This window comes from Serinus canaria, chromosome 7 (genome assembly GCF_022539315.1).
Source record: "Serinus canaria isolate serCan28SL12 chromosome 7, serCan2020, whole genome shotgun sequence".
Taxonomy (NCBI): domain Eukaryota; kingdom Metazoa; phylum Chordata; class Aves; order Passeriformes; family Fringillidae; genus Serinus; species Serinus canaria.
In genome coordinates this window covers 5,865,344-5,893,282 of record NC_066321.1, presented here as the reverse complement: position 1 = coordinate 5,893,282, position 27,939 = coordinate 5,865,344, and the positions used below count along the sequence as shown (strand labels likewise).

Genomic DNA, 27,939 nt, shown 5'->3' with positions numbered 1-27,939 from the left:
TCGTCCTAAATACATCTGCAACATGAAAGGCTGTGTCTGAATTTCATGCAAAAGAGTGTTTTTACATTTGTCTTTGTGTTGCTCAGTGTCACAATTAATTTGACTTGGAGGCTCTGAGTGAGTAGGTACAAGTTAATTAATTTTCTTTCTGTTCAGCAGTTGCTTGTAATTCTCCCTCAAAAGCCTCCTTGAACAGGGTGGAAATTGCCAGCTCCATGTCTCATTCACCTTGAGGTCAACAAAGTTAGCATCTTGCCTTTTATAGCAGGAGCAGTGGGGGAGGTTTTCAGGGAAAGAAGCAGCTACTCAGCCTCTGGCAAAGGCTTTTGCCAGTGCCAGGTGATTTCTGGGCAGGGATGGTTTTCCCAGCCAGAGGGTTGGCACAGGTTTGGGGAATCCATTAGGGGAGGTATTTGGAGGCATTGTCTGGCTAAGAAGTGGGACTGGCAAAGGTCATTTGAACCAAGACTCCAATCCAGATTTTTAAAGGCTACATTTTAGTTGGTGTTTCAATAAAGATCAGGCAGGACTAAAATCTCTTTGGCAGTGGTGCAACCCCAAAAGTGGATTTTGCTATTCACACTATATCTGAATGAGGAGTTTTGATTGCTTTGAGAAGTAAGATCAGTTACCTTCCCTCTCCCCACCATTCTGTGCTCTTAGATAAACTTCAGTTTTCTGGTACCATCAGTTAGGGCAGTGTCTTTTATGTGCCACTGTTTTATCTGCTGAAAATCAGGAATTATTCTTCCTTGTTGATGTTTTAGCATGGGTGGCTCCCCTGTTGAAAAAATATTAAGAAGGAACTAAAGTGACCATTCACGTGATTGCACCTAAGTTTTGGAACTTAATGTTCCAAAAAAATCACTCAAAACCCCTGGGTTAGGAGGTACCTATATAATGATTATTACTTTCCAGAACCTTGTTTTGATAGAACTGTCATTTTGTACCAGAGACAGCTTTGTAATCAGTTCAGTTTCACTTGTAGTAGAGAAATGAGACATGGTTTTCCATTGTAAGCAAGCATAGTTTCATTTTGAAGGGGTTACGTCACAGGCTGTTTGTACTTGTTGAAGTTTTTTAAATAAGCCTCAGTAAATTCATTCTCACAGCACCTGTGAGATTACTGAGTTTTATTCTGGGGGAAGAAATCAAGACAAAAAGTTGTTACAGTTTTTTTTTTGTTTACTTTGAAGTTCAAATAGAAGCCACTAAATGCTCTATTTTGCTGGTGATTGAGGGCTAGTCAAACTTGATGTGTTTAAATGGGAATATTCCTGTTGACCTATGTGAAAAGGGGACCAATTTCTAGACTGGAAAAGGGAGTGAGTGCCCTTTATCTTCTTTGCTCTCCCCATGAGGCTGCCCAGCAATCCTGACATGATTGCCCCAGTCTGTTTGCTGTAGAGGGAGGTAGGTTGGCCAAACTGTGCTGTGAGGAATAGCAGGAGAGGTAATGGCTGCTTCCCTGGCAGCAGCTCTGGATTTCACACCTTTTAAGAGTACCTGTGTTTGCTCCTTACAGCTGGCAAAAGCTTTGACCACAAGCAGCTGGAGGCTGGAGAAGAAAAATTAAAGTTCACACTGAGTTCATCAAGTGTGGTCTTAATTTCTGAGGCCATTTTGCACTGTCCCTATAACACCATACACAAGTAAAATGTGTTGTAGCTTTGGGATTCTTCAAAATGTTATTCTGGGACTCTGTATCTTGATACCAAATCTCATCAGTTGGTAGCCCTTAGAACTTGGTTTCCCTTTGTGTTTGGCTTAGGGCACAATTGATGTGTTAAAGAATGAATGAGGTCATGTCCTGATGTCAGCAGGAGTAATTGAGTCCCAAAATCCAGCCCCAGTTGCAGCATTCCTGAGTCTCTGGACTCAGGAACCTTGTTTGACAGGTTGGAAAACCCTCTGACATTGTTTGACAGCCTCATGGAACTGAGACCTTTCTTATTAGTGTGGGATTAATTATTTTGTGAAAGAGCAGAGTTGCTCAGCAGGATGTGCGGATGTGTGGGTGTGCGGATGGATGGATGGATGGATGGATGGATGGATGGATGGATGGATGGATGGATGGATGGATGGATGGATGGATGGATGGATGGATGGATGGATGGATGGATGGATGGATGGATGGATGGAGAACATCTAGTCCTGTCTGTGGGATGTTGGAATGGTTACCTGTGCCAGTATTTGTCTTGGGCTTGGATTTTGTTTTCCATTCAGGAACTGTGAAATTTTAGTTACACAGGAGTAAATACAATGCCTTGTGCATCTGTTTTAACTCGAGATAAATGAGATACAATATTTACAAAGTACTCAGCATGCAAGTTTGCACCCAGAGCTCATTGGAAATGTGTTATGTGCCCTGCATTCGAACTTCTCTTATTTCTATTGCACTGGTGTTGGTGTAGATCTTCTGACTGAATGACCATGGATTTCTTCTTGGGGAGTTTGGCTTGAAAAAGAAGTTCATTAAGCAAGACCTCCTCAGCTTTGTATTGTGTTTTCACCGCAGCCTCTGCCTGCAAGACCCCGCGGCCGCCGTGACCTCCAGGTCCTGTGTCATCCCCAAGGACTGCACCACGTCCGAGTGGTCCCCATGGAGCCCCTGCTGGCGCAGCTGCGGCTGGGGCAGTGTGGCCGCGGGGCTGCGCAGCCGGCGCCGCCGTGTGCGGAGCGTGGCCGTGGGCACTGGGAAGCCCTGCCCGGAGCTGGAGGAGAGGGAAGCCTGCAGTGGAGGAGGGAAGGCATCGCTGCAGCCCTGCCCCAGGTATGGCCAGAGCTGCTTCTCCCCGAGGTTTTGGAGGTAAAGAAGCCCCTGCAGATCCTCCCTGCTTGGTTTGTGCATGGAGAGGGGTGCAAGTGGTGCTTTCTCTGTGTCGGAGAGATCATCGATTCAGTCATTCTTAGCTGTGATTATTGGTCTAATACTCTTTTAATTATTGCTATTTTCATTATTCCTATTACAATAATTACAGTTATACATAGAAATAAATTTGAATTACACCCACTACATTTCATATGTGGTTTACATTTGTCATACTTCAAAAACTGAGAGCAGTCGCTCTTGTTCTCTAAATGGCTTTTGTCCTGATTGTTGTTTCAGAGAATTTTGTCAGCTGTGCAGAGACTGGGCAGGTCTCCATGGCTGAGCTTTTATTGGCTTTGAAATTTTAATTTTTACATAAGATTTAATGATTCGTCTTCATCTCCCCATAAAAAAATCCCAGTCTTACTTGAGGAAGATGGGAACTGCTCAGAGGTAATAGATTGGACTTTACTCAGCTTCCCTCTGCATGCTTCTGTAAATGGGAAACTTTGCAGTCCCTGAGAGCTTGCTTGGTTTGTGGTGTGAAGGAGAGGATCTCACCTTTCTGGTCTGCAGCCCATGCCATTATGCTTGGCCAGGCTAACAGAGGAGCTTGATAGTGTGCTTTGCAAAGAAAATAAAATATTGCTTGATTTTTCATGAGACATGTTCTGAGATTGACTGTAAAATGCTTTGGGATTGATAGAATTTTATATGCATGCAGAAAAATCTCCCTGTCTGCGAACGAGAGTGTTTAATAGGAGAGCTGTTCAGTGCTCAAGTCATGAGTTTCTGGGGCTTTTGCCAGATACTGCCAAAACCTTCTATAAAGCCTTTGCAAGATACATTTCTTAGGAAGGCATCACCTGTAAAAGTGTCTCTGTATCACTGGGCTCATTCAAAATCAAATGCTGATCATTTTTATGCACCCTGCTAGCAGAAGAGAGGAAGTATAAAAAAATATTCTGTTGCTTGATTACATCCTAAGGAAAGGCTCTTACAGAGTGATTTTTGCTCCTGCCCAAGTGCACATCAATTTCAAAGACAATAGATTAACACATTGTCTTGCTGATTTTGCACAGGAGCGTGGGTGCAGGTGATACCTGATGGGGGGAGACTGCCTGGAAGTTAATCAGGGAGTGAACAGACGTGGGTCTGTCCCTGGTTTCTCACTTCCCCTTTTTGACATTGCACTGTATTGAAGGGCAAACGGTTGTGTAGAGCCAGGAGAGCACAAAAGGTGAGAACCTGCAAACCACTGATAATTTTTGTAGGTGCCTCTCTCTCTCTGTAGAAGGAAAATCTGTTCTTTCAGTGCATTGCTGCTATGCCCAGGTTTTCATGAGCCTGTGAGCTCTGAAACCTTCCCCATCCCATTATGCTTCCCTACCTTGAGGCAACACCTCCGGGGCAGTACCTGCATGAGTGAGGATGAACTCTAATGTGCTAGCTCAGAAAAATAGCATTAAACTTGCAGGTTAATAGAGCCACTTAGCTGAAAATATTAGAAAGTACAACTCTGGTATTTAGTTAATAGTTATTTCTAGGGATGTAATATCTCAAAATGCAGGTGGTAGGCTATGACCTTCTCACACTGTGCAGAAGAATTTTACAGCAGTGCCTGGTTACTAGACTTTGATTGATTCACTCAGTATAAAGAAACAAGTGAGAATGAAAATCCATAATATTGCAGTATGTGTTGTGTGTCTACTGGATGTAAGGCTGTGAGGACCAGGATTTTGTATTAATGAACAGAAGTTAAGGAAAAAAAAAAAAAAAAAGGATGTTATTTAGGTTTCAGCAGCTGGTAAAGGTTGCTATTGGTCCATATTTCAGTTTGTAGCCTGGTGATTAGGTGTTGGTTTTTGGGAATTGGTAACTGAGCTACTGGAAAGAGCTCAGACTGGAAATCAGTAGCTTTCCAGACATAGAGAGATGTAGTGTTAATCCTTGTGAAACAATACAAGAAACTTTAGATGCTCCTATTCTCCTTATTTGACAACATTCTATTTGTAGGGTAATACCTATAAAGTTTATGCTTTTTCCCCTTAAATATATGCCATTCCATCTGTAGTTTGCTGAGGCTTACCAAACAATGATCTTTTCTTTCTACCCCTTAAATGAACATGATGAATTTAAGGAGCTTCAGTAGCAGAAATAAAAGAAGCTCTCCTTCATTTGTCTGGTCTCAACACAAACCACTTCTTTTTTTCTGTTTGCCTAATCAGATTAGTTTTTAAATCCTTTAAGGTGAGACTCCTGTTTACTTTCCCAGTTCCTAGAAATCTTCTCTTTTTTTTAGGCTGATTTGGAAACATGTAGTCTTTCCTTTAACTTTAATTTTAGGCCAAGAATTTTCCAAAGCATACTTCAGCCACAGCAAAGAAGATGGGCTAGGACATAGACCAGAACAAGTTGCTGAGCAGAAGGAATGGGATTAGGAAGAAATTAATATTATGTTTAGAAGAATATTAGGAATAAATTCTTCATTGTGAGGGTGGAAAGTTGCTGGCACAGGGTGCCCAGCAAAGTTGTGGCTGCTCCAACCCTGGAAGTGTCCAAGGCCAGGTTGGACGGGGCTTGGAGCAACCTGGGATAGTGAAAGGTGTTTGTGCCCTTGGCAGGGGGTTGGAATGAGATGATCTTCAAGGTCCTTTCCAGCCCAAACCAATCCGTGATTTTTATGATTTTCTAGAGGCTGTTTTTTAATGCAGGGGCAGAGAGCACCCCATGACTGCATGAAGGTTACATAGTGTGGGCTTCATCCACTGATATAAAAAAGCAGCAGCTTAAGAGGTTGCAGAGTTGTACTCCACAGAGGGAGGTGGGTGAAGTTATATTCCAGTCTCCTAAAAGGATCCAGAGATGATAAAAATACTTTAAGCCTCAGAACTGCTCACTTAAATATAACCTCTATGCCCATGGCAAAGCTACAAGTTAAAGGTCCCATCACAGGTAGGTGGCACACGTGTAAATTTGCTGTTAAATGGGAAGGGCTTTTAATTTTATGACTGAAGTTTACAATAACATCTGTAATCAATAGTCTAAATGCAAGAAAATAAAACACTTTAACTGCATATAAGACTCCAGAGCTTTGTGCTTTGTTTTACCTTTGGTTATTTGTTCTGAAAGGATTAAGTGCTTAAAAAGCTTAAACACATAGGAGGTGATTCCACTTTCTTTTATTGTGATATAAATTTGGGATAGTTCAATTAATGTGAATGGGTATATACAGGTATAAAACTTGTGTAAACACTAAGAACATAAGTCCTATAGACTAAAGAGACTGAGAGGTTGCTGTAAATCGGAAAGATATTGAGCCCTTGTTTGTTTCATAACTGTCACCGAGTCATGAGTTTTAAAACAAGGTATTATATCTTTTTCATCCTTGATGTGTTGCTTTCATGTTCACTGGGAATAGATAGATTTTCCAGAATTATGATTATGACTTCATATCATTCATTTTGGTTGTGGTTGCTACGTTACGAGACAGGGATATAGCAGAAACTCTCTTTGCTTTGTTGGAAATTCAAAGCTTTTCAGAAGTTAAATGATAGAAAATGGGAATGTTTTAAGACTTGATTCTTTAAAAAAGGCTTATTGCTGAGATACAGGTGTGATGGTATTACTTTGTAAATGCGGTTTATTATGCCCAAATTAAAGATAAGGCATTAGTGTGAAGTAGTAAAGACTGGAGAGGAAGTGTAGTGAACTGTGCTAGAAGGCTCTGGAGTTATACTTGGGCAGTGCCCTTCAGCCCTTTGACCTCCTGGTGGGCTCGTTAATGGCTATGGAAATGTGTCCCTTCTTAGGCCTGGAGGTCAGGATTTGTTTTTGGAGCACTGGACAGCTGAGGACATGTGCAGGTAGGAGCAGATAGGGCTGAGGCTTGGAGCTGGTGCCAGCAGCGCTCTGGAGGGCTGTCCTTGCACATGCTCTCAAAAGTTACTCTGGGAGAATATATAAAGGATTTTTTTTTTCTTTTTAATTCAGGAGCTGATGAAGTTTAATTATCTCTCTGAGCTCAGATTTAGTTATTTTGCATAATTTTAATCACCGATGGCCTAATTTTCGTAGGTGTTAATTCCCGCAGCTCACACTGAATAGGAGAAGCAGATGCTCACACCTCTGGAAATGAGTCTTTAGGATCTAGAGTTCACAGTTGACTTCCTAAGCCAGATATTGATAATGAGTTTTACCTTAGTCAATTTTGTTTCAAGAAATGCTTCCTTAAAACAACTATTTCCATGGCTGTGGAGAGATGCGTGTGTTCTATATTTAAGATTTTAATTTCAAAAGTAGACCTGAAAAGCACAGAGTTTTGAAGGGATGTGGAGGAGGAATCCCCTTCACCTGGTGTTTGATGAAGAGCACTTTTCATTGCCTTTATGGTTGCATTTAACACTGCAGGCCCAAGAAATGGGATTAGGAATTCCCAAAAGGAGCTAAGGAGAAGAGGAATTCATGACTGTGCTTTATATGTTGGGAGTTAGGTATTTGATACTTGTCATGTGAAAAGTGTGCTCTTTATTATTTTCTTTGGGGGTAATGAACCCTGTGAGTGTATCCAGATTTGCACAACATGCTGTGAGTTATTTAAGAGAGCATGACAGCTCATCTGAACAGTACCTGTAAATGCAAATAATTGACAGTATTCACAAATATTTTTTGTGAATACATTACAAAGTTTGAGGAAGATTTTACATTGCAATACTGACATTACAGTATTAGAGGAATACATTACAAAATGTGAGGCTAAAAGAAAAATCATTCACAAAAAAAAATTCATTCACAAAGTAAGTTAAGAGGACATGTGTACTCCAACTAGTGTGTTTATTTTTCATATAGTTTTGAGATGCAGGTTTGCTTGCCCTAGCTGTCAGGAGCAGATACTGTGGAGAAAAAACAGAATTATGATGTGGAAGGCTTTTTGTGCAGAGACACCCCACTGTGTTTGAGTTTACAGTGATCAGTCAGCAGTTAAGGAACATATGTAGTTTTAACAACTGTGGATCTGCTGTAAAAGGAGAGAGTATTTGTCTTGAGAATAAAGGAAGGAAATTATTTTACACAGTTTACATTACACAAAATCCAAAGATTCTGTGGTAAAAATAAACTAGGAAATTTAGAGGAGTGGAGGCATAAAGCAGCACAATTGTGAACAGATTGGTTGTAAAAACAGTATTGCCTAAGATTTGTGTTTGGGAAGCTTGAGAAGACTTTTGGCTCTTATTTACTCCCCTCAGACTGTGACCTGTGAATCAAAGTGAACTCTGCCTGTGGAAACAGTTGTGTTACAAGTGTGCTCTACATTTTCAGTCATGATGGAGAAATAAATCCTGCTTTCCATGGAGAGACAGCACTGTTTTCCCTGTGGTTTTGAGAAGTTCTTCCTGGCATTTAAGCTGGTACACACCAACAACTATTGTCTGTACAACATTTACCTACCTGTGTCCCAAAATGTTGTAATTCCTTGAGAACCTTTAATGCTCTTTAGGTGTGAGTGGAACATAGAATGAAAGTATTTTTTGTCTCGAGCTTGCTGTGTATCACAAATTATGGAAAATGGAATTAACTGAGATGCTTTAGCCAATCCCTTGAAGGAGCTGACAGGACCTTGGGCACTTAGAAAGATGCCCCCTGTGGAAAAGCTGCAAGTTCTTGGAGCTCCATTGACGTATGCAGGATTTCAGCTGTTAGGGGCATTTCAGAGCGAGGTGTTCAGCTCTTGGCAGAGAGGGGTGGTTTAGTGCTTTGAGACACATGTTTGAAAACTACTGTTCACACTTAATCAAACTTCTTAATCTTCACTCATTTTTTACAGTGTGCTCAAAGGTGCTGTCAGGATGATTTAGTGCTTCAGAACGCTTTGGAGATTGGTGCTCTGTCAAAAGTTTTACACAAGTGCTCCAGACAAATAGCACATACTTAACCTATGTAAATTTAACACTCAAAATGTTTCCAAACATTCCTTGTTTTGGATAGGAAAATGCTGCTATAAAGATTAAACCAAGTGTATTTTGTCATCTAATAAAGTACCTCTCCCTTACCTGCAGTCTTTCAAAAACTCATTTTACTTATTCTGTTTCTATTCCCAAAGGTTTGCCTGGAGGACCTCTGAATGGAAAGCTTGCCAAGTGTCTCTGCTCCTTGACCAGCAGGACCCTCACCACCAGAAGCAGGCAGGGCTCTGTGGAGGTGGGATCCAAACCCGGGTGGTCTACTGTGCCCAGATCATCGTGGAGCTGGGGACACACCGGCCCAAGGAGGGTGCGTGTACAGGGTCACTCTGAAATGCTGGCCTGAGTGCATCTGAGTAGGAGAAACAGGAAGAAAGAAGTGGATAACATGGAGTCATTGGTAGCCCTTGGCTTGCTGATGCCCTCCTTGTGTCCATGCTCACACAGGGAGGTGCTGCTGGGCACCAGAGGAAGCCCTGAGGAACTGCCAGGAGCCGCAGCCTCCTGGGATGAATTGCTGCCAGTTCTGTTGTTCACTTCATTGGGAGAGTTACAAAGGATGAAGGAACTAAATTATGCTTGGAGTTGACTTTTCTTCCTCTGTCATATATCAGGAAACCCAGCCCCTTGGTAGCTGAATGCACTTATCTGTAGTGTAGTCTTAGTTTAGAATATAAAACAGGTTGTCACACACCATTCTGGATATGGCTTCAGCCTCTGCTTCAGGTTGATACACAATCTTTCTTGTGATTTGAAGGGGAAAGCAAAAATAATGTTGTCACAACTTTTGAGCATACAGAAGGGTTTTGGACTCTAGAAGTGAGTTATATTTCCTTTAGAAGAATAATAAGTAGTTACAGATTCACAATGAATAATTCATCATAGGCTGTTTTATTTACTCAGTGTGGTGCTCTTGCAGAATGGGTTTTTGAGATGAGATGTAAGATATTAACAACACAATATTGTATCTTAGATTTTTTTACTTATAGAGGAGAAACAAGATTTTCCTGGCCCAGTGTGTGTCCCAGCATCCCTCACAGACTATGAGGTTATAGAAAACCAGACCTGTTTTAATCTTTATTCAGTCCATGCACAGTGGCTGATTCACCTCTCCCAGACATCTGGTACTCCTGTGCTCTCCCAGCAAAACCCCTCTCTCTTGTTCCACGCAAGTGTGGACTTTCAGAGTTAGAAAAGTGCTGTTGATAAAAGGTATGTAGCATTTATTGACTTTCATAATCCTTCTGAGCACTCCTGTATTCCTTGCAGCCACTGTGAGGCAGGTTGGTGAGCAGAGAGCTTGAACTGACTTCATTCACACTTTATTCTTTGTCAGAATTGTGAATTTCTCAGGAGGACTAGAGGAGTGCCTCTGAATTCCTTGAGCATTTGCATGTCTCATGACCAGAGTGGTGCTGCATATCCAGTCTGTGACCCACCTGCAGATTTTTTCCCTTGCTCAAAGTTCAGTTCAGCTTAAAAGTTTCAAGCCCTCTCCTCAACTAAAACCCCACAAACCCTGGGATACCTCTTCCTTGTATTTACACTTCTAATCTTTTAAAAAAAAGATCATATAGTCAACTGGAAAAACCCAGCTGTGCAGGGCAATTGTACTAGTTATAAACTAGTCCTGTAATTTCAAAGCAGTAGTGCAGATGTACAGTAGTGTTTGGAAAGTGAAAATCCCATCTACTGTCAGCACAGTGACATGCAAATGGAACAGGGAAGGCCTTCCCTGTTATCCCTTCTCATCCAGTAATATTCAGTGTGTCTCATTTACTAGCTGACTAATTTTTGTTCTTTGAATAAATAAGGAATTGCATTTTTTTTCTTTTTTCTTTTGGCAATCAGAACTGGCAGAATACTTTTGTTTATCACTATCTCATCTTTTACTGTACCAGTTTTTCACTGATGAGAAGATGAAGAAGTTAATTCTCTACTTAGAAGTAAATATAGTGTCTAATTGCTACCATCAAAAGCACAATAATTCTTCTTTCTTCACCTCTTGAGTGTCCTTAAAGGGATCATTCAGGAGTCAAACAAGCAAGTCTAATGGAATATTACCATCCATCACAGTTGTTATTCTTCTGGTTACTTCCAAAGAGAATTTGGACCTGGGCCCAATGACATATGTGAAAGAAGATTTTGTCCCGTGGTCTCTCCAGCAGCATTCTGGGATAAAATATGTTGAATCCTAGTTGGAGACAGGTACCATCTGTGATGTGTTTATACATACTGCTCAAAGCTCTTTTATCCCCCAAGGATGTCTCTCCCATTTTTTATTTGCCTAGTCTTCCCATCTATCTCTTCTTTTATTAAAATGTGTGTTTGGAAAGGGAGCACCTGTTTCCTTGAGCCCTTATATATCAGGTGTTCAGAAGGTTAAGTCTACTGAAATCTTTCTATATTTTGATTATAAGGTTCCAACTTGAAGATACTGAGAATGGAAAATTCTCACTCAGGTATTACTTTAAGAAATGCATTGATAAGATTTCATATTTTTCTCCCCCAAGAGGTGACCTCACTAAGAAATCCTTGTCTTGTTCCAAGTGAAGTTATATGTTTTGTAAGCCTTGAGGAGGATGTTCATACTATTAATATGAGTATTTGGAAGGAAAAGATATTGCAGTCTTTGAAGTGCTTGGTAATATTCCTGCATTCTGAGGCTGTTACAGCTAAATTTACATTGGTGAATGTGGAAAGTGCTGTGTAGTTCAGAGGTCTGTGAATGTAGGTAACCCGAAGTGAAGAGACTGTGCTGGTTTCAATGCTGACTGTTCTGTCCAAGAAGTCCACATCTCCCCTCACCTGGGAGGTTTTTGTTAATTTAGGCTGAACTTTGACATGATTACCTTTCTAGAGATCCCGCTGTCTTTAAGTATCTCACTGAATTTTAACATGTTTTAATTTATAATGCTTAATTTTTACCAAGAGGTTGTAATCTAGAAATTCCAGAGATGGAAGTGGCAAACCTGCATGTTTGAAATGATGTTGCTTTTAAAGAGGAGACACATTCTGCACAAAAAGTAGCACAGAATATGCAAGTGAGCTGCTTATGGTACAGCCCTTTCTGCCCTTCAGCTCTGGATACTCCTTGATCCCTGTGCCTGGAATCCCATTTCTGAACAAACTGTAGGAATGGTGGTGACCATCCTTCTTTGTACCTCTTTTTAAAATTAAGTCTGTTCACTGATATGAAAACTCTCTTAAGCAAAGTAAAAATGCACATCATTAATTTATTTTCAAAGCCAGACCATAGGACACACATGCTTTCTTCTCCTCTGTAGGTGGGCTTACAAAAAGAGATAAGATGTTTGGGATTTTTTGAAATTTTATCTGAAATATATTGTTCCATAATAAATTTTAATTGATCTGGGTAAATATCACTAACTAGCAATCTCCAGTGTACCAACAAAAAAGGCATCTGGTAGGGAAGAATATTATGCAAAAATCTGTTTATGAAACCTCTCCTTGTTTGGCAGCACAACTCTCCTCTCAACAAATTATTCCAGTGATATGGGAATGAAAATTTCTCTTAGAATCTGGGACTGGTGTCTGTATTTATGTTCAAAGAGTTAATAAACATAGGTAGTTCCTAGATTTATTTTTCTACCTCAGGATTTTTTTTACTTTCTTTTCTGAAGACTAGGGAATATCCTTTGGTTTTCTAATTAATTTTGCTTTTTGGCTTTATCTGGAAACTGAATCTCTTTCTCAGTAGTCTGGGAGATGACAGTCTTTATAAAATACTCCAGAAGTATTTCTTCTCTTCTCTGAACTACTTACCTGCTGTCTCTAGTGGCTGAGATTGCTGCTCTTTCCATATTTTCTGTAGTTTTCTAACTAGGGTTCTCTCTTCCCTGTCATTCTTTCATAAAACTTGTGCCTTATATATCTTGACATTTTTCCTTTTTTACTTTGAATGAGATCCAATTCACGTCTTGCTTTCAGAATTTTCTTGGGGTGTTTTTGGAGCCTGTCTGCTTAAGTTTTAATTGTAGGCCTGAAAAGACCTTTGTGAAATAAGGCTTTGCTTCCTTGAATCCTCTTTATTGTTTATTCTGCATAGTAAATTTGGCTAATAAAATGTATCTCTTATTGCCTGCTCATCAGAAATCATTGCAGGTTCCTATCTTCTTAATCTTTGTTATTACATCTGAAAATCCACATAAAATTCTCATGCCTGTACAAGGTTCTAAAGTTTTGTTTACATTTTTTTTTGCTTAATGAGTTTCTCTATCATATTTGTCTCCATAGTTTTATTTGAGCTTTAATTTCAATAGCAGGTATGTGACACAGTTGTGCCTTCATTATTTTTGGATAGTTTTTAGTATTACCCTCCAAAACTATTTCATATAGAAGTCTCTATTGTATTTATATTCTTCTTTCCTTAGAGAGACATTCAACCCTCACCTGTTAGTAGACATAGTACCTTGCCTGGCTTGCTCCCCTGCAGTTCCCCAGCCTGTACTAATTTTTGCTTTATTTTTAGGATACAATTCCACCTGGTTCATTTTACATCAGATTGGTTTTTTATAAACTTGTGTGTTGCCAGCTGTAGCAGCAAAACCTCCTTTAGTCTGTTTACAGCTGAGGACTTGGAAAATCCTCAAGTACCTGTTTGGGTCTAATGGTTACTCTCTGATCCATCCCTCTGTGTATTCCCTTATGTAGTTTTGTCTTACAAGCCCCTTTACTGACAGAATCACAAAATGGTCTGAAGCTGAAACTGGTCCCCTGCTCTTTCATCTAAGTCCTACTTCTACGAGTCTCAAAATGATTATTTTATGGCTTTTATACATTCTTGTTTTCCTCAAAATATTGAACTTTCTCCCTGCTACTGATAGACAAAAATGCCTATTCCTTTCTTTTCTGATGAGTGATTTTTTTAGACTCTTCTTGATTCCCACATGGGAAATATTTTGGCATTGTGTTTTGTTTTTCAGATATTGGTGCCTCTTTGGACTTGCACAGAGATAAATTTGAGGAGTCCTTTCATAGATATGTTATTCTCTTTTTATTCTCATCCCTTTCTTTCTGCCCTATTGTCTTTTTTAGCTCCAAAATGTGCTGGTTTACATCCTTTGCTCTGTATGCTCTGTTTCCTAATGAGGGTGCCACAATTTTTTCCCTGCAAGTTCTTTGTTCTGCTCTCAGTCATGACCTTCCAATCTGTGTCTCTTGGGGGATTAGTGTTTCAAACTGGTGCATCTGGCATCTGTTCAGTACACTCTGGTTTTGGGAAGAGGACAATGCCAGTGGAAAGTCCAGCTTGAACATGCCACCATCCTTGGGTGCCAGAGGTCTTGTGAAGCACCAGGTCCAACTTTTCAGGAACTGGAAGTTGGTTGTGCAGGTTGGTGTTATTTATGGCTCCTGCCATCCTGCACATTGGATGTGCATCCTGCATATAAAGGACTGTGCTGATAAAGAGAAGCTGCCTGTAGGAGTTTAGGACTTGATGCACATTACGATGCCCTGTTGGAGTGAACCCTGTGTGGAGTGTGAGCCCTATATTAAATGCACACTTTTTTTTTTTTTAATAAATTTATGCTGGTGAAACTGCAGGAATGAGAAGATTAATTTACTCTACGGAAATTAGAATTTTAGGACTTTGATGTTTAAATCCTATTTTCCTTGTCTGGTTTATGAAATTGAAAAGGAATAGGTTAGAATATATTAGTAATGAGAAAACTTGACTAGGACTGTAGGAGGGAGAGAAATAATGGTCAGCAGTGGTGTGAAAAAAGCTTTGTTGAGCTGCTCCTGGTGCAGCAACAGGAGCATCCAGCCTGGAGCTTAGCTGACCTGAATCAGCTAGAAACCAGATTATCAGGTGGAACCTCTCCCCCCCCCCAAGGATCCCTCTCATCCCAAACTAGTTATTGTCACTGGGATGGCTGTATTGGCTTGAAAAGATGAGAAATACACCTCTGAAGTGTGAAATATATTCAGGGAAGTCTGTATCAGATTTATATTGCTGGGATGCCAAGTTATTGATCTGTAAGCTCACCAAATGCTGAGCAGATTTATGAGATACAACTCACATAATGGAAAAATAAATATGTAACAGCTGGCTTCTTCAGGGGAAACCCTGTAGAAGCAGGAGAGGAAATGACTTTATTCAGATTGTTGTAGTGCTTGACAGTGGTATTTAAATGTGCATTTAAAAAATTTGAGTTTGAATCCATTTAGAAAAAAATACCATTTTCCCTAATGTCTTTCAGAGGTGTTATACTTTCAATTCTTTCATATCTTAAAACTAATTAAACTAAAATGAAGTGAGTAATGTTTAAAAAGACTTTGACAGTGAAAAAAGTGAGCCTTTTAAGAGATGCCTTAGAAAAAATAGGCCTTTTTTTTAATCAATAAGCTATTTATGACCCTGAATAGTTATCACTTTATAAATGCTTGAATTTGTTTAGCTGGCTGTGATATGCAGCAAATAATATGTAGCCCAGTTAGTTCACATGAGATTCTAGGTTTTAGTCCAGGCTTTTATCTTTGAAAGCTAACATTTTAATTGCATCTGTGTTTTTATAATTATTTCCTGCCACTGGAAGTGGATTAATTCCCTCCCAGACAGTGATGGTTTGTTCTGTGTAATTTTGTCCTGCTGCTGTTCTGAGGCTGGGGAGCTGCATTGTGTTCAGACAATAACAGGGAGCGAGATGAAAAATTAAAAGGATTTCTGTCCACGAGGCTACACCACAAACTGGGACACTGGGGAGAGAGAGGAAAGCCAGAGGTGTCTGGAGCAGGAGACACTGGAGATAAATGAAGTTTGTGTGCTGAGGCCAGCCTGGCTGCTCCCAGGATCCACACTGGCTGTGTCACCAGCTTAGCTCTGTGCTACCTGTGCCACATCTGGTGTCCCAGGCACATCTACAGAGATGCTTTTGTTGTGCCAGTCACAGAAGAGGTTTCTCCTTCCTGTGGAATGAATGCTGAACACAGCAGTGCAAATCTCACACTCTTACAAGGATTTCATGAAGTTTTCATGGATTTTCTTCCCTGTTTCATAGGTTTTCTTCCCTGTTTTCCTTGTTTCTTCTCTCACCCTCTCTGGTGGTCTGCTCCAGTGATTTTTAGCCTTTTCTGGCTAACAGCCAAAAGGCTCAAATATCCTGCAGAATTCTTTTTTGCTTTCCATCATTGGCTTTGCTGCCATCCCAGCAACCCTGTTGCCTCTGCTGTTTTTCCTGGACACTCTTAATGAATTGTCACCTCTGATCTGCTCAGTCATGTGGCTGCTGGTGGGGAGCCCCGTGCTCACTCTGAATTTTTGCCAGATATGCAGAGTGTTGTTAATCTCCACAAGTTCTGCAGTAGCAAAACAATGCAGTATCCCAGCTGAGATCATAGTCCTGTTGAGCAGCAGAGGGAGGACACAGGGATACTTTTTGTCTGTGTCACTTTAATAAAATTGTGAGGATTTTTATTGTTCTGAAACGCATTAAGCCATTGTTGCTCTTGGCAATCCACTGTTAACCCTCTTTCATGCTGTGATTAGCCTTCTATTCATACGTTGTTCCTTGTCTATTAAATAGATTTTAATTGAAAATAGGCCTCCAACTTTGTGCTTAGTGGCTTCAAAACTAATTGATTTTTCCTCAAAGCATAAAGGAACCCTTTCCATCAGACATGGGGTGCATTAGGCCCTTAATGGAGATGTGCAAGGGACTGGGGTTGGTGCCATTTCCAGGCTGGTCAGATTGCATTCACCGCTTCTCCCTTGTGCAGTGTTTTGTTTTTGCTATAAAAATGTCTTTCAGGTTAGAGAAATTGCTTGCAAATGTTGTGCTGGGTTTACCCCTATTGTGTTTTACACATGAAGGTGTTTTTATAACATAACTTGCTCCTTTGTGGTTTTCTCAAGTAATTTCCCTTTGTATTGATCCAAGTGTCTTTGGTTTGTAAGTCCCAGCAAAGGCAGTAAGAGCTTTCACAAGGATATCCCATCCCTTTCTCATACCTGCCTTGTATCCTGGCAGTCTTCAATTTGGATTAGTTTTGCCATATGGTAAACATTTGGATTTATTTCCTTGAGAATTGAGTATTACCTAAAATATGTAAGAGGCAGACCTGCTAATCTTTGTGTGTATTCCAGATATATTAGTGATATTTAGAAAAGTCTCATTTTGGTTTTAGCATGAAAAATACTTGGGTTTTCATTGTAAAAGGGAAATGTAGTTAAAGTCCAGGAAAAAAGTGTTATTTACCTCCTGAGGAGCTGAAAAACCATATTTGACAGGACCCCCTGCAAACAAAATGCCATCCTATGCATTTCTGCCTCTGTTTGGTCAGCATTGCTTTTAACATAGTGTGAGTGTGTGTGCCTGCAAGTATCTGTCCACATGACTCTATTCAAAGATAATTTATTTATTGGCTTAAAATTGCATTATGGAAATAATCATATCAAAGCTGATTTCCTCTTCCACTCTTCCTCCAAATCATTACCTCAGTAAAAATATATAGGGAAACAAGACACTTTAGAACCCAATTTATTATCTCCTGCTGGTAGCAATAACCTGAAAATAACAGCAAATAGTAAAATTCAAACTTCAGGCAAGACACTGGTGCTGGGAACAGCTGCAGTTGAATTTATAAAGGATAGATTCAATATAACAGCTATAGAAATGTGCAATGTTTCAGAGGCTCCCAGATTAGTACTTGATTGCTTTTTCAAGTTTATTCTATAGATTGGGAAGAACACAGGATTTTAAAAGGTACGAACAAGCATCATAAATAAGCTGCTACTTGAATCAGAAATGTTTCCTCCCCCTCTCACTCTCTGCTTTCCTGGCTTCTACCTTTTACCTTCCTCCAAAAACGTGGCTAGGGTTGTTTCAAGGAAAATAATTACACAAAAAGCACTTTTTCTGTATGAATGCAGGAAAATGCCACTACAGAGTCAATTATTGAACGAAATCAGAAGGCTGGCTCATTCCTAAAGACATTCCTGGCAGCTCTGTTCATTTATCCCAGGCATAATGTCAGGTTTTTTCCTGAGTAGGACATCCCCAGCCAGGCTGCCCATGCCATTTGGAGGCAGCAGTGTGTGAGAATTTTGCATTTAATAGGTTCACAGAAAAATTTCCCCTTATCATTCCTTTATAATTAAAAAAAAATAAATTAGAGTATTAAAGATTGACAGTAGAAAATCACATCAAGCTTTGAAATAAACCAGATGGAAATCAGAGTTTTTAATCAAATGGCTGAAGAATGAAATTCTGTTTTAAAGAGGACCCTGCTGGTTCATCCTGTCACTCTGGGTGGAAACTGTGTCTCTCTATACCTGCCAGGTGTTGGAAGAAGATGGTATTGCATATGCATTTATCATTAAGCTTAATTATCATTAAGCCCAAAAGCTTGGGCTTTTTGTTCTGGCCTTATTCCTGAAGACTGACTGGAGGATTGCAGTCAGTGTACAGTGAGGAGCATAAGCTGGCACAGACTTGGAATGTATTTGGATATTTGATCAGAATGGTATTTTCTGATTTACCTTTTATAGAATGCAAAGAACTATGTAAGGAAGTGAGCAAACAAGCAGCCTTATTCCAGTGCCAAATAGGATGTAGGTCCTGGGAAAAGGGCTCCCAGTGCTAGAATTAAATAGGGCAACAGCTCAAGGGAGGAAGATGAGCAGGAGGGTAGTTGACAGGGAGAGGAAGGCAGGGATTTCCATCAGAATGAGAAGTCATCCATGAATGTGGGATGGGTGGTAGCCCCTTTGACTTTTTGTAATCAATTTTTTCTTGATTTTTTTAATCCAAAATCAGTTTAAAATCATCTTGAGTGCACTGGTTGATTTTTAAAGAAGGAGAAGCATCCAGCTGTATCTAGGCTTCCACCTTTAAATAGTAAATTCAGTATAGAAACAACCTAAAAATCAGTGAGGAGGGAAGAGCCATTCCTGGCAACAACACCTTGAGTTAGAGCAAAGCAAGACTGGGCTTCATTCCTTGGGTTGACCATTTGTACTCAGTTTTATTTCCTTTCATTTCTCCAAGTGAACTTCCAGAAAACTGATACAGTTTTGCAAAGCTTGGTGCTGAGAGGTAGGTTAAGCCATGCATGAGACTTCTTGGTAAAATAAATACTCTTATCCTTAAAACTCTAATATTTATCTCATTCTGTCTGTCACTTCACTTGCAAGGTTTCTAGAAAAGGTCTCTTTATGTGAGCATTCAGATGAATTGGATTTATGCCACCTTGTTCTAATCTTTGAATGAACATATCAAAGGCCTTACAGGGTCTCAGAAAATGGTCTTTTTTACCAATGTATTATCTTTTAGCTTAGAATTAAATCACACTGTTGTTTAATCCTATTATTCTGATGAGTTGGAACCATAAGCACTGATATTGGTCTGAATATCACTTCAGACTGATAGGTCTAAATTCAGCTTCAGGATGTGCAAATCAGAATTCAAGGTTTTGAACATTAAATTCTTGTGTCTAAAAAAAAAAAAAAGAAGTGTTTTTCTTCAAATGTTTAATTTTAAAGAAAATAGTGCAATATCAGAAAAAGGAAAGATTACTCATATGTTGGGCACGTTTTTACAAATTCTTTTAGAATCAATTCCATGCATGGAAGCAAAGAAAAACAGACATGAAAAATAAAAATGAGGATAAAACAAGCTCAGTAGCTATAAAAATTAATGAAGTCTCGGTAATGCCATGGCAAAGTAAACTCAAACAAGCCTTTGCCTTTTGAAAGACTGCTTTGATATTGATTTATCTAAAGAGACAGCCAAATTCAGCCCATAATGTAATTGAAATGCAATATCATATAATGACTCAGAGGACAGATTTAAGAGTCTTTCTTTCCCTTTCTTTTCCTTCCTCTCTCTGCCCCAAATAAAAAGGTGAAGGAAGTTAATTGAATCTAGAAATCTCTTATGATAAATGAAAATACAAAGAGAGTCAACTTTCCAAATCCATTGTCAGTATCAACTAAACTGGAGCTTGGCTTGGCAGGGTTTGGGAATGGCTCATTTCTGGGATAAAGAGGGTTGGAGATCCATGGGTGCAGACAGCTCAGGTAAATGTCTCTGCTTTCAAGAGGAAAGATGCTTCGTGCTTGTGTCTGTGTAGAATAATCTGAGAGCTCTGCTCAGTTTTATTGGAAGTAGATGAAAAAATTCCAAGGTCTAGACGCTGCATCCATAATCCAGAGATGGCAGTGCCCCGAAGGGCGTGGGAATGGGGAGAGTCCCCTGTGCTTGGGTTTTACTCACCTGCCTCTGCCTGGCTCCCAGCTCCAGTGGGAGCTTTTTGGATTCCCTGCTTAGGTGTCTTTCTCTTCAGCCTCGTCTGAAGAGTTGTCCTTGGCCATAAGTGTTGGGGATTAGATCCTGGTTTGTTACTCCAGCACTGCTGAAAATCAGCACTCAATCTGGTTTTAAAGCACCTGATTACCACTAAGCATAGTCTCAATAGGCTTGCTGAATATGGTTGATTTAGATAAAACTCTTAAGTGCCTTTCTGAACACAGGATTAACTTTTTGCCCTGGGAGATAAGACCCTGCAAAATCCCTGGATTTTGGTGCATTCTGGAAAACTAAGGCCAGCAGGACAGAGTTACAGCCTCGATTTTCCTTTTTCCTTTTTTTTCCTTTCCCTTAGTTGCCAGACCAGTCGATGGGAAGCTTTGCCAGGGTCCTGCCCCTGCCAGCTCCCAGCTGTGTCACCTGCCGTGCCTGGCCGAGTGCGCAGTGTCCTCGTGGTCACCGTGGGGTCCCTGCCTGCCTGAGAGCTGCCAGCACCGCCACGGAGGGAGAGGTGAGCAGGGAGTGCAATATTGCAGAGAGACTGCAAAAGCAGAGCTCTCACACTGGACATTGGGAGCCTAAGGTGTTTTTAAAAAAACCTAATCTAACACAGGATGAAGCTCTTGGATGTGCATAGTGGAATCTGACCTTTAAAAGCTTTTTGCCATAATTCATGTGAGAAGAAAAAGTAAGATTTTTCGAGCTGATTCAGGTGCTTTTGTTCTGCACTGAGCTTGCGCAGGATGATCTCTTGGGTCAGCAGCTGCCAGGCTGCCCGTCTCTGATCCCCTTGGAAGTCCTGCTGCGTGCCTGGGTTCTAGGGCAGTGTATCAGGATGGATCCCACTGCCCTGAAATCTGGACTCAGGTGGACCCAAGAGGTTTTTCTCATTGTTGTGGGTTTGGTTTAAATTCCTGGAAGAAGAATGTAATTCAGCCTGCCCTGGATTATAATTGAAAGCTGTATATGTTTTTTGCTGTGACACGTTGAGATTCCTCACAGAGCCTTTCCTAAGGCTCAAAGTTGCAAAGATGGTTCTTGGAGTGCATGTCAGGGAATGGATATTTTTGTTTAGAAATTAAGCTCTTCTGAAAACTGCTTAAGTATGTGAAATGATTTCAACTGGTCAAAAATTTTCAAGCAAAAAGTGAAATAATGAAAAATAATAATATTTGCAAAAGCATTTAATGTTTAAATTGTTTTGAATAATTTCTTTTTGCTCATTTGAAAACTGTGGAAGTTTGATTTGTTGTATTCCCTGGGATGTTTTATTTTTAATTTTCTTTTCTGTTTCATGACCAAAGCATTTCCAAGTGGCCTCTACTAATGCTGTTTATTTGCCCCTGCTCCAAGACTGTCAGAGGAAAAACCCGCATGTGTTTTTTTCTGCCTTTTTCTTAGAATTCTGTGTCATTTACATAACAGAACTTGCTGAAAGATACTTGTGTATTAGTTCTGCATTGTATATAGCAACATGACTTTTGGTTTTATTCAGAAGGAGGTAGATTATGTAATCAATTCTATGATTATTTCTGTAACCTTTTTCTTCCACTTTACATTTGAATCTTCCAGTTTAATAGGATGTCATTTCAAAGAGGTCTGATATGTATTATGTATCAGAAAACCTTATGCCTTCATATAACAGAATACTAATTTCTTAGTAAACTGTTCTGCTGTGTCTCAAAACAAATCCTTTCGTTAGTGGATTCCCAGGCAGAATGTAGATGTCATTTATATGTTCAGTTCCTTAACTGTTCCTCTCTTTTTATCTTAATGCTGTTATAACATTAATATATGCATTGCTGGTAAATTTCTATATCCTGACATGTGTATTTCTATCTAATGCTGATGAAAGGGAAAAAGAAATGTGAAAAATGTGAGTTGCTGGAATTCTTTGTACACTGTTAGATTTTGCATGCCTGGGCACCCACAGTGCTGTCCCAATCAACCCAGTTTGTAAATATTGTTCACCTGTCTTTAAATCCCCCAGCTCCAGATGCCCCATATAGTCCTCTCGCCACTAAATTATTGCATAAATATTTTTTCTGTTGTCCAGTTAATCCAGCTCTGCTTTTTCCAGGCTTTAGGATGAGGCAGAGGCAGGTGGTGGTGGATCCAGTGGGCACCCTGGCGGGCTGTCCTCATTTGGTGGAGTCCATTCCTTGTGAGGACGCGCGGTGTCACGAGTGGGAGGTGTCAGAGGGAGCCTGTGTGACTGAGCGAGGACACTGTGGGCCTGGACACCGTGTCCTGAAGGCTGTCTGCAAGAGCAGGAAAGGTGAGCTGGGCTCTGCTCTTAAAAACCCTGTGGTTTTTTGTGCCTCCTAAAATGACATTTTGTTCCGGAGCAATTGGCGCTTATGTACAACGGCTCCTTGCTGAATTTTTTATGAAACTTTCAGATTTTTGAGTTGACTGTTTTGCTCCTTCAAGCCTGGGGCTGGTAGAACCAAGGATTTTGCCTGGAGCCTTCTGTTCCATTTTATCCTAACGGGGATGGCTCACCAGTGCAGGTTCTGTGTTGTCGTTTCTGGCCTTATTACCACAAAAGTGGGATATTTGTACTAAATCAGGTCTCTCACTGAGGTCAGCAGCTCTATGAGCATTCAGAATATCAATCCAGCTCCCAGAACTCTGGTTTTAGCCTGTGGTCTGAATAATTCTCTCATTGGGATAACACTGTTACAGTCACAAGCAGGGATGCTTGGCTGTGCTGCCTGAATTAATACAGGTCTAAGATGTAAATGAAATGGTTGTACTGAGTAATCCTTCCCTTGGCAGCAGTTTGAGACCTGCAGAGTGTTCAGTGTACAAGATGCTAATAATGAATAAGTACATTTTTATGTGACGTTTACAAACAGCCAGCAAGATGTTATTTCTTGTGTATGGTTTGAACCTCAGCCAAAAGTTTCATTTCTTGATAAGGTCACTGTTGTCAGATCTTTAGATTCAATTACATGGAGCACAATTTTGCAGTCCTTAGTCACAGCAAGACTGTGCTATCATCTCAAAAGTGGAAAAACTGTGCAACTTTGGAGCCTGATATTGTATCTGAAATGGAGAATTCCTCTTTTGCGTGGTCTTGAGACCAATCACAGGAAACAATTTCAGGGTGGTAACAAGTGGTTAATTGGGAAGTGGTTAATATAGTGGGTTGTTTACGAGGCACTAGAACCTGGCAGAAAGAAATAATGGCTCCTTTGTCTGAAAAGCATGGATTCCCTTGAAATGTATTTAAATCTGTGTGGTTTTCTTGTCAGTTTGTGAGAATGGGGGTAATAAAAGAGATCTTCAACTGTTAACAAAATGACACAGCTAGAATGTCAAGCAGAGCAAAGAGCTCACTCTAAATTTTGCCTGAGTGGTCTCTGCTGATGTGTGATGATTACTGTAGGTTCAGGCCAGCAGGATCAGTGCAGGTGGAGGCTGGCATTGCTGAGGAGCACCATGTACTTCACACTCTTCAAGCTGTGCCAGCATCCATCTCTGTGCCTCAACTTGTGCTGGGGACAGAAAGTGTGTTCCATGGCAGATGCTCACTGATCTCTGATCAAACTGTTCTCTGTGGCTATGATCCTTCAGAAGCCAGGCCTTTGAAGTGTCTCTTTTTCATTCAATTGTTCAACAAGGTATTGGAAGTCATAATACACTTTTAATTTCAATTATTCTTTGCATGTTCTAGATCCAAAACAAATATGGTGGGACAGACTTCCCACCCTGCCAGCCTGAGGCAAACATTGTTACTAGATGTGAGCAGGGCCCACTTAAAACTGAGAAGATTTCACCTGGAAATGTGAAGGGAGCTCACCAAGCAGGTTAGAATCAGTGCTTAATATTACTCTGAAGACTTTCTGAAGTCTTGATTGAGTATGAGAGGTCTGGAAGAGTCCTTACAGTTGAACTTGGAAAAAGAGTCAAATTGTTTCTTCTCGCAATTCACTAATGTAGTTGCTTTGTTCATAACCTTATTTATTTCCTTCTGTAATGTTCTTTTTCCTAGATTTCCTTTGTAAAAAGTAGCCTGGTTTTTTTTTTTTTTTTTTTTTTGGATAGAAGTTGAAATAAGTGTCAGCTTTGCTTAATGTGTTTTACCTGGAGTAGCTGGTTAGTTGGCAGTAGGAGGTCAGAAGGGAATTATGTTAAACTGAGGTGTGTCATTTACAGGTGAAATAGCATGAGGCCTTTGTCCATGCTTAGCATTGTACACATGCTCAGTATTCTGTGCAAGCAATGGCCCTGCTGAAAGCTGTGTTGTGTGCTGCTATTTTCATTTACTTAAACGTCTGTTGTAGAATTCAGCTCTAAAATCCAGTGATTTATCCAGTCATTCTGTCATCCATGCTTGGCATTATTGCTCAGTATTCCTACTGAATGCCTGAAGGGATGAAAAAAAAATTTTTTTTGGACCCTGTTAAATGCCAAGTCCAGTATATCATCAACTTAACAGTTCATTTGGGCCTGGAGTGTGTTGATTAGGGTACTTTGGGTTGTCTCTGTATCCCTGCCAGCAAGATGCCTTCATTTTCATGTAAATGCCAAACTTTGTAATGTGGTGCCTTCCTTGTGTTTCTACAGTGGAAGTGTGCTCACTTCTCTTCATGAGAAGACTCTGTCAGTTGTGCTGCAAAAAATTTTGCCATCAGGCTTCTTGTCCTTCCCTCTCTTCTCCGTCCTCAGTGGCTGAACCTGTGTCCTTTGTCACCTCTGCTTGGCTGTGTAACACTGGGCTCTCCATGGCTCAGACACAGGAGGCCTTTTCTATGTGGAGCCTTTTTGCTAAAAAGGAGCTTTTGGTCACCACATTTTCCTTCTCTCATGTACTGTCCACGGTGCCCATGCCATGAGAGATGTGAGTGGGGTTCTGGGGCTGTTTCACCAGCTGAAGCCCCACCTTTGAATCCCTTGTAGTGCCCTTTCTTTCTGTGGTAAGGAGCCATCCTTTCTGGTGAGATTGCCCAGGTAACACACTGCTGCTGCCTGAGCTGGACCTTGGGGAACTTGGGAGCAAGTCACAGCTGGGTCAAGCCCTGATTTGTGGGGCTTCTCTGAAGGCTTCCCTGTCAAAACAACAGCTCTGTGTAAGGGCTTGCATGAAGTTCAGTGATGTAACATTTGTGCTCAGCCTAGAGGTACAGAAATGGCTTTTTGCTTCTTAAATAGGTTAATTTGTAATAGTGAAGTGGTTCCACTGAGCACATACTATGGACAGCAGGGTTTTATGTAGTAGCTGGAGTCTGTAATTTGTGATTTGCAGTACTTTAGCACAGATGAGGAGTAATGAGAAGACAATAGTAATCTCATTACTTTGTCATTATTAGGTGTCTGCTCCCACCTAGGAGTGTCTCTAATCTCTGTTAATAAGTTACTGAACATGTGCAAGATACTCTTAGTGTCTGGTCCATATCCCTTGAGTACTTCTATATCAACAAAAGGCAGTAGTGTAATAAGTCAAATTAAATTAAGTACTGTGTAGAAACACAATGTCAAGTAATGCATAGAATAGAAAAAGAGTTCTTTTGTATGCTTCTTCTAAATAAAATTTTTTAGGATGGTGTCTTTTGTTTAGCTGGTGAAGGTCAATGGATATATTTGGGAAAGTCTGTGAAGCCAAAAGAACAGTATAGGAAAATTGATGATTGTACTAAAAATTGGACTGCCTGTGTCATTGGCTACATTGATCTATAATTCAGATAAAATGATTTTTTTTTTATTGGAAAGCTCTTTTTTTATATTTGCAGACACCTCAGGAATTACTTGTGGTTTTTCTCAGAGCGGTTGTTTTTGGTTGTTCAACAAGGAGTTGAATAATTGCCTGTAATTAATGTGTTCTTGGGCAGATAGCTGCAAGTGTCTGAAATTTGATTTTGGGCAACCTTGATTAGTACTGACAGACATTACTGTGCATTGACCAGATGAAAGGAACTCCCTGAAAACTTTCCAGTTCACAAAACATGAATGTGGTCAAAACTTTTTCATTTTCAAATGCAGTTGTGCAGTAGCCAATGCTTATTGTGTTTCATTTTTTTAAGAGAATGACCAAAGTCAGCTTTTGTTTCTTTTGTCTTTGTGAGTGGTACAAGCACTTTGAGTGTGTGAGTCAGGGGACGTTCAGACAGCAGGGCTTGGCTCAGGGTCAGCAGGAAGAACTTCAGTCCAGGCAGGCGTACTTGTTCTTCAGAGGTGATTTCAGTTGTTTGATTTAGGTGCTACAAAATAAATAAACATGTTGGGTTCAGTCTGATGGAGGAATTTGGGCACCCGTTTTATTGTCATTTTCCCATATCTGTTTTAGGCTGCATTGATAATAGAAAATGAGATTGAAACAAAACAAATGTCGAACCAGACCTTGTTTTTAGAAATGCCTGTTGTGCAGCTTGTGCAGAGCAGTCATTATGGTGAGGAGTACAACCTGAGAACACATACGTTAAAGCAACTATAACAATAAACTCATGAAATAACAAGTATGACTCATAAAAGTAACAATTCATTTTCCAAGCATTTTATAAATGTTTCTGACGGTGCCATAAGCGAATTCTTGCCTATTAGCAGTGCTCTTGAGTAGGTCGTAAAATGTTATTATTCAGAATCATACCCACAAGTCATCAATCTAGTTCACTGGAATTCCCATGTCATCATTTATTAATTTGCTCTTGCTTGTTCAGATTCCTACCAGAACTATTAGTAGCACAGAGGATTTCTCTGAGACAGTGAACAGCGTGGTATCTAAGTAATCAAATACATGAAATAAGTCATACCCAAAGGCTTAATTGTTTTAATCAGAAAATTACTAGCTCAACAACAGGGATTAATGCAAAGGTCATGTGATTTTGCTGTATTCAGGCTCTTCTACTCTACTCCTGGTTAACAAATCTAAGCACAGCTCAAAAGCTGCTGAGTTTTTGCTTCCCTGTAGTGTCAGCTTGGGTGTCAGGGTTTCTTTGGTTTGTGGGAGTTAAAATTCATAGAGAAAGGATTGAGTTGGAAGGGACTGTAAAGATCATCTCAGTCCAATCCCCTCTGCTATGGGCAGGGATGCCTTGAGTTTGCTTGGACAAACAATCCAAACTTGTTATAAATGGTGCTTTCATTTTAAGGACAGTATTTATAACAGTGCTGAATAATCTCTCTGTTCCTTATGCACAGTTCAGGCAGTGCCAGGGAGATGCAGGTGCTGAGCCAGAGGAGCAGAGTCCAGAGGGGCCCAGGATGCTGCTGACTGTCCCCCTGTAGCACCTGAAGGACTGGTCCTGGGACCTGCCACAAAACCTCCATCCTCAGCACCTCCTGCCTCACCTGGAGCTCTGAGGCAGCCTGGGGGTGTCTGTGCATCCTCCCCAGGCTCAGCTGATAAATGAATAACATCTGGCAGCTCTCAGGACTCAGGGCTGGGGAGGGTGAACCTCCTTGCTGTGGACCATCTGCCAAAGGGGCAGCTCAGGAATAAAACACTGCAGGCAGAGGGGTTCTGGCAGTGCTGCTGAGAGGAACTTCAGCGCAGCAGTTGTGGTTTATTTTCCTGTGCCATCTCTTTGGTTCTAGGCACTTGGAATCTAGAACCTGGTGCTTGCCAAGAAGATAAGAGGATTTTTGTTTTTCAGTGTTAATAAGTTCACTGAAAAAGTATGTTTGGATTGAAATACATCTGTTTCTGAGTTTCTGTTCCATCTGGCAGTTTTATTTGTAAAACTGGGGAGTAGTATTTCAGAGACAAAGTGTTTTCTTTCAGCATTTTTGAGATTAAATGATTAATGTTTTGGGTTTGTTTTTGGTAAATGAACTAGTCTTAAACAAAATTAAGAATTCAACATATTTTTAGAAAAGGTTGTTAGCAAAAGCAAAATATTTCTTTGAGATTAAAACAACATTTTGCCTTGCATTGAATTTTTTTTCCCTA

General features: G+C 40.3%; 1 protein-coding gene across 1 annotated transcript in view; it reads left to right on the top strand.

Annotated features, from left to right (window-relative positions):
- THSD7B (thrombospondin type 1 domain containing 7B) overlaps window positions 1-27,939 on the top strand; it is a 297,684-nt gene that overhangs the window by 112,229 nt on the left and 157,516 nt on the right. Inside the window, exons 5-8 of the mRNA XM_030241847.2 lie at window positions 2,519-2,773; window positions 8,913-9,082; window positions 20,401-20,556; window positions 22,126-22,323. Coding sequence (XP_030097707.2) covers window positions 2,519-2,773; window positions 8,913-9,082; window positions 20,401-20,556; window positions 22,126-22,323 — 779 coding nt within the window. The remainder of the gene's footprint in view (window positions 1-2,518; window positions 2,774-8,912; window positions 9,083-20,400; window positions 20,557-22,125; window positions 22,324-27,939) is intronic.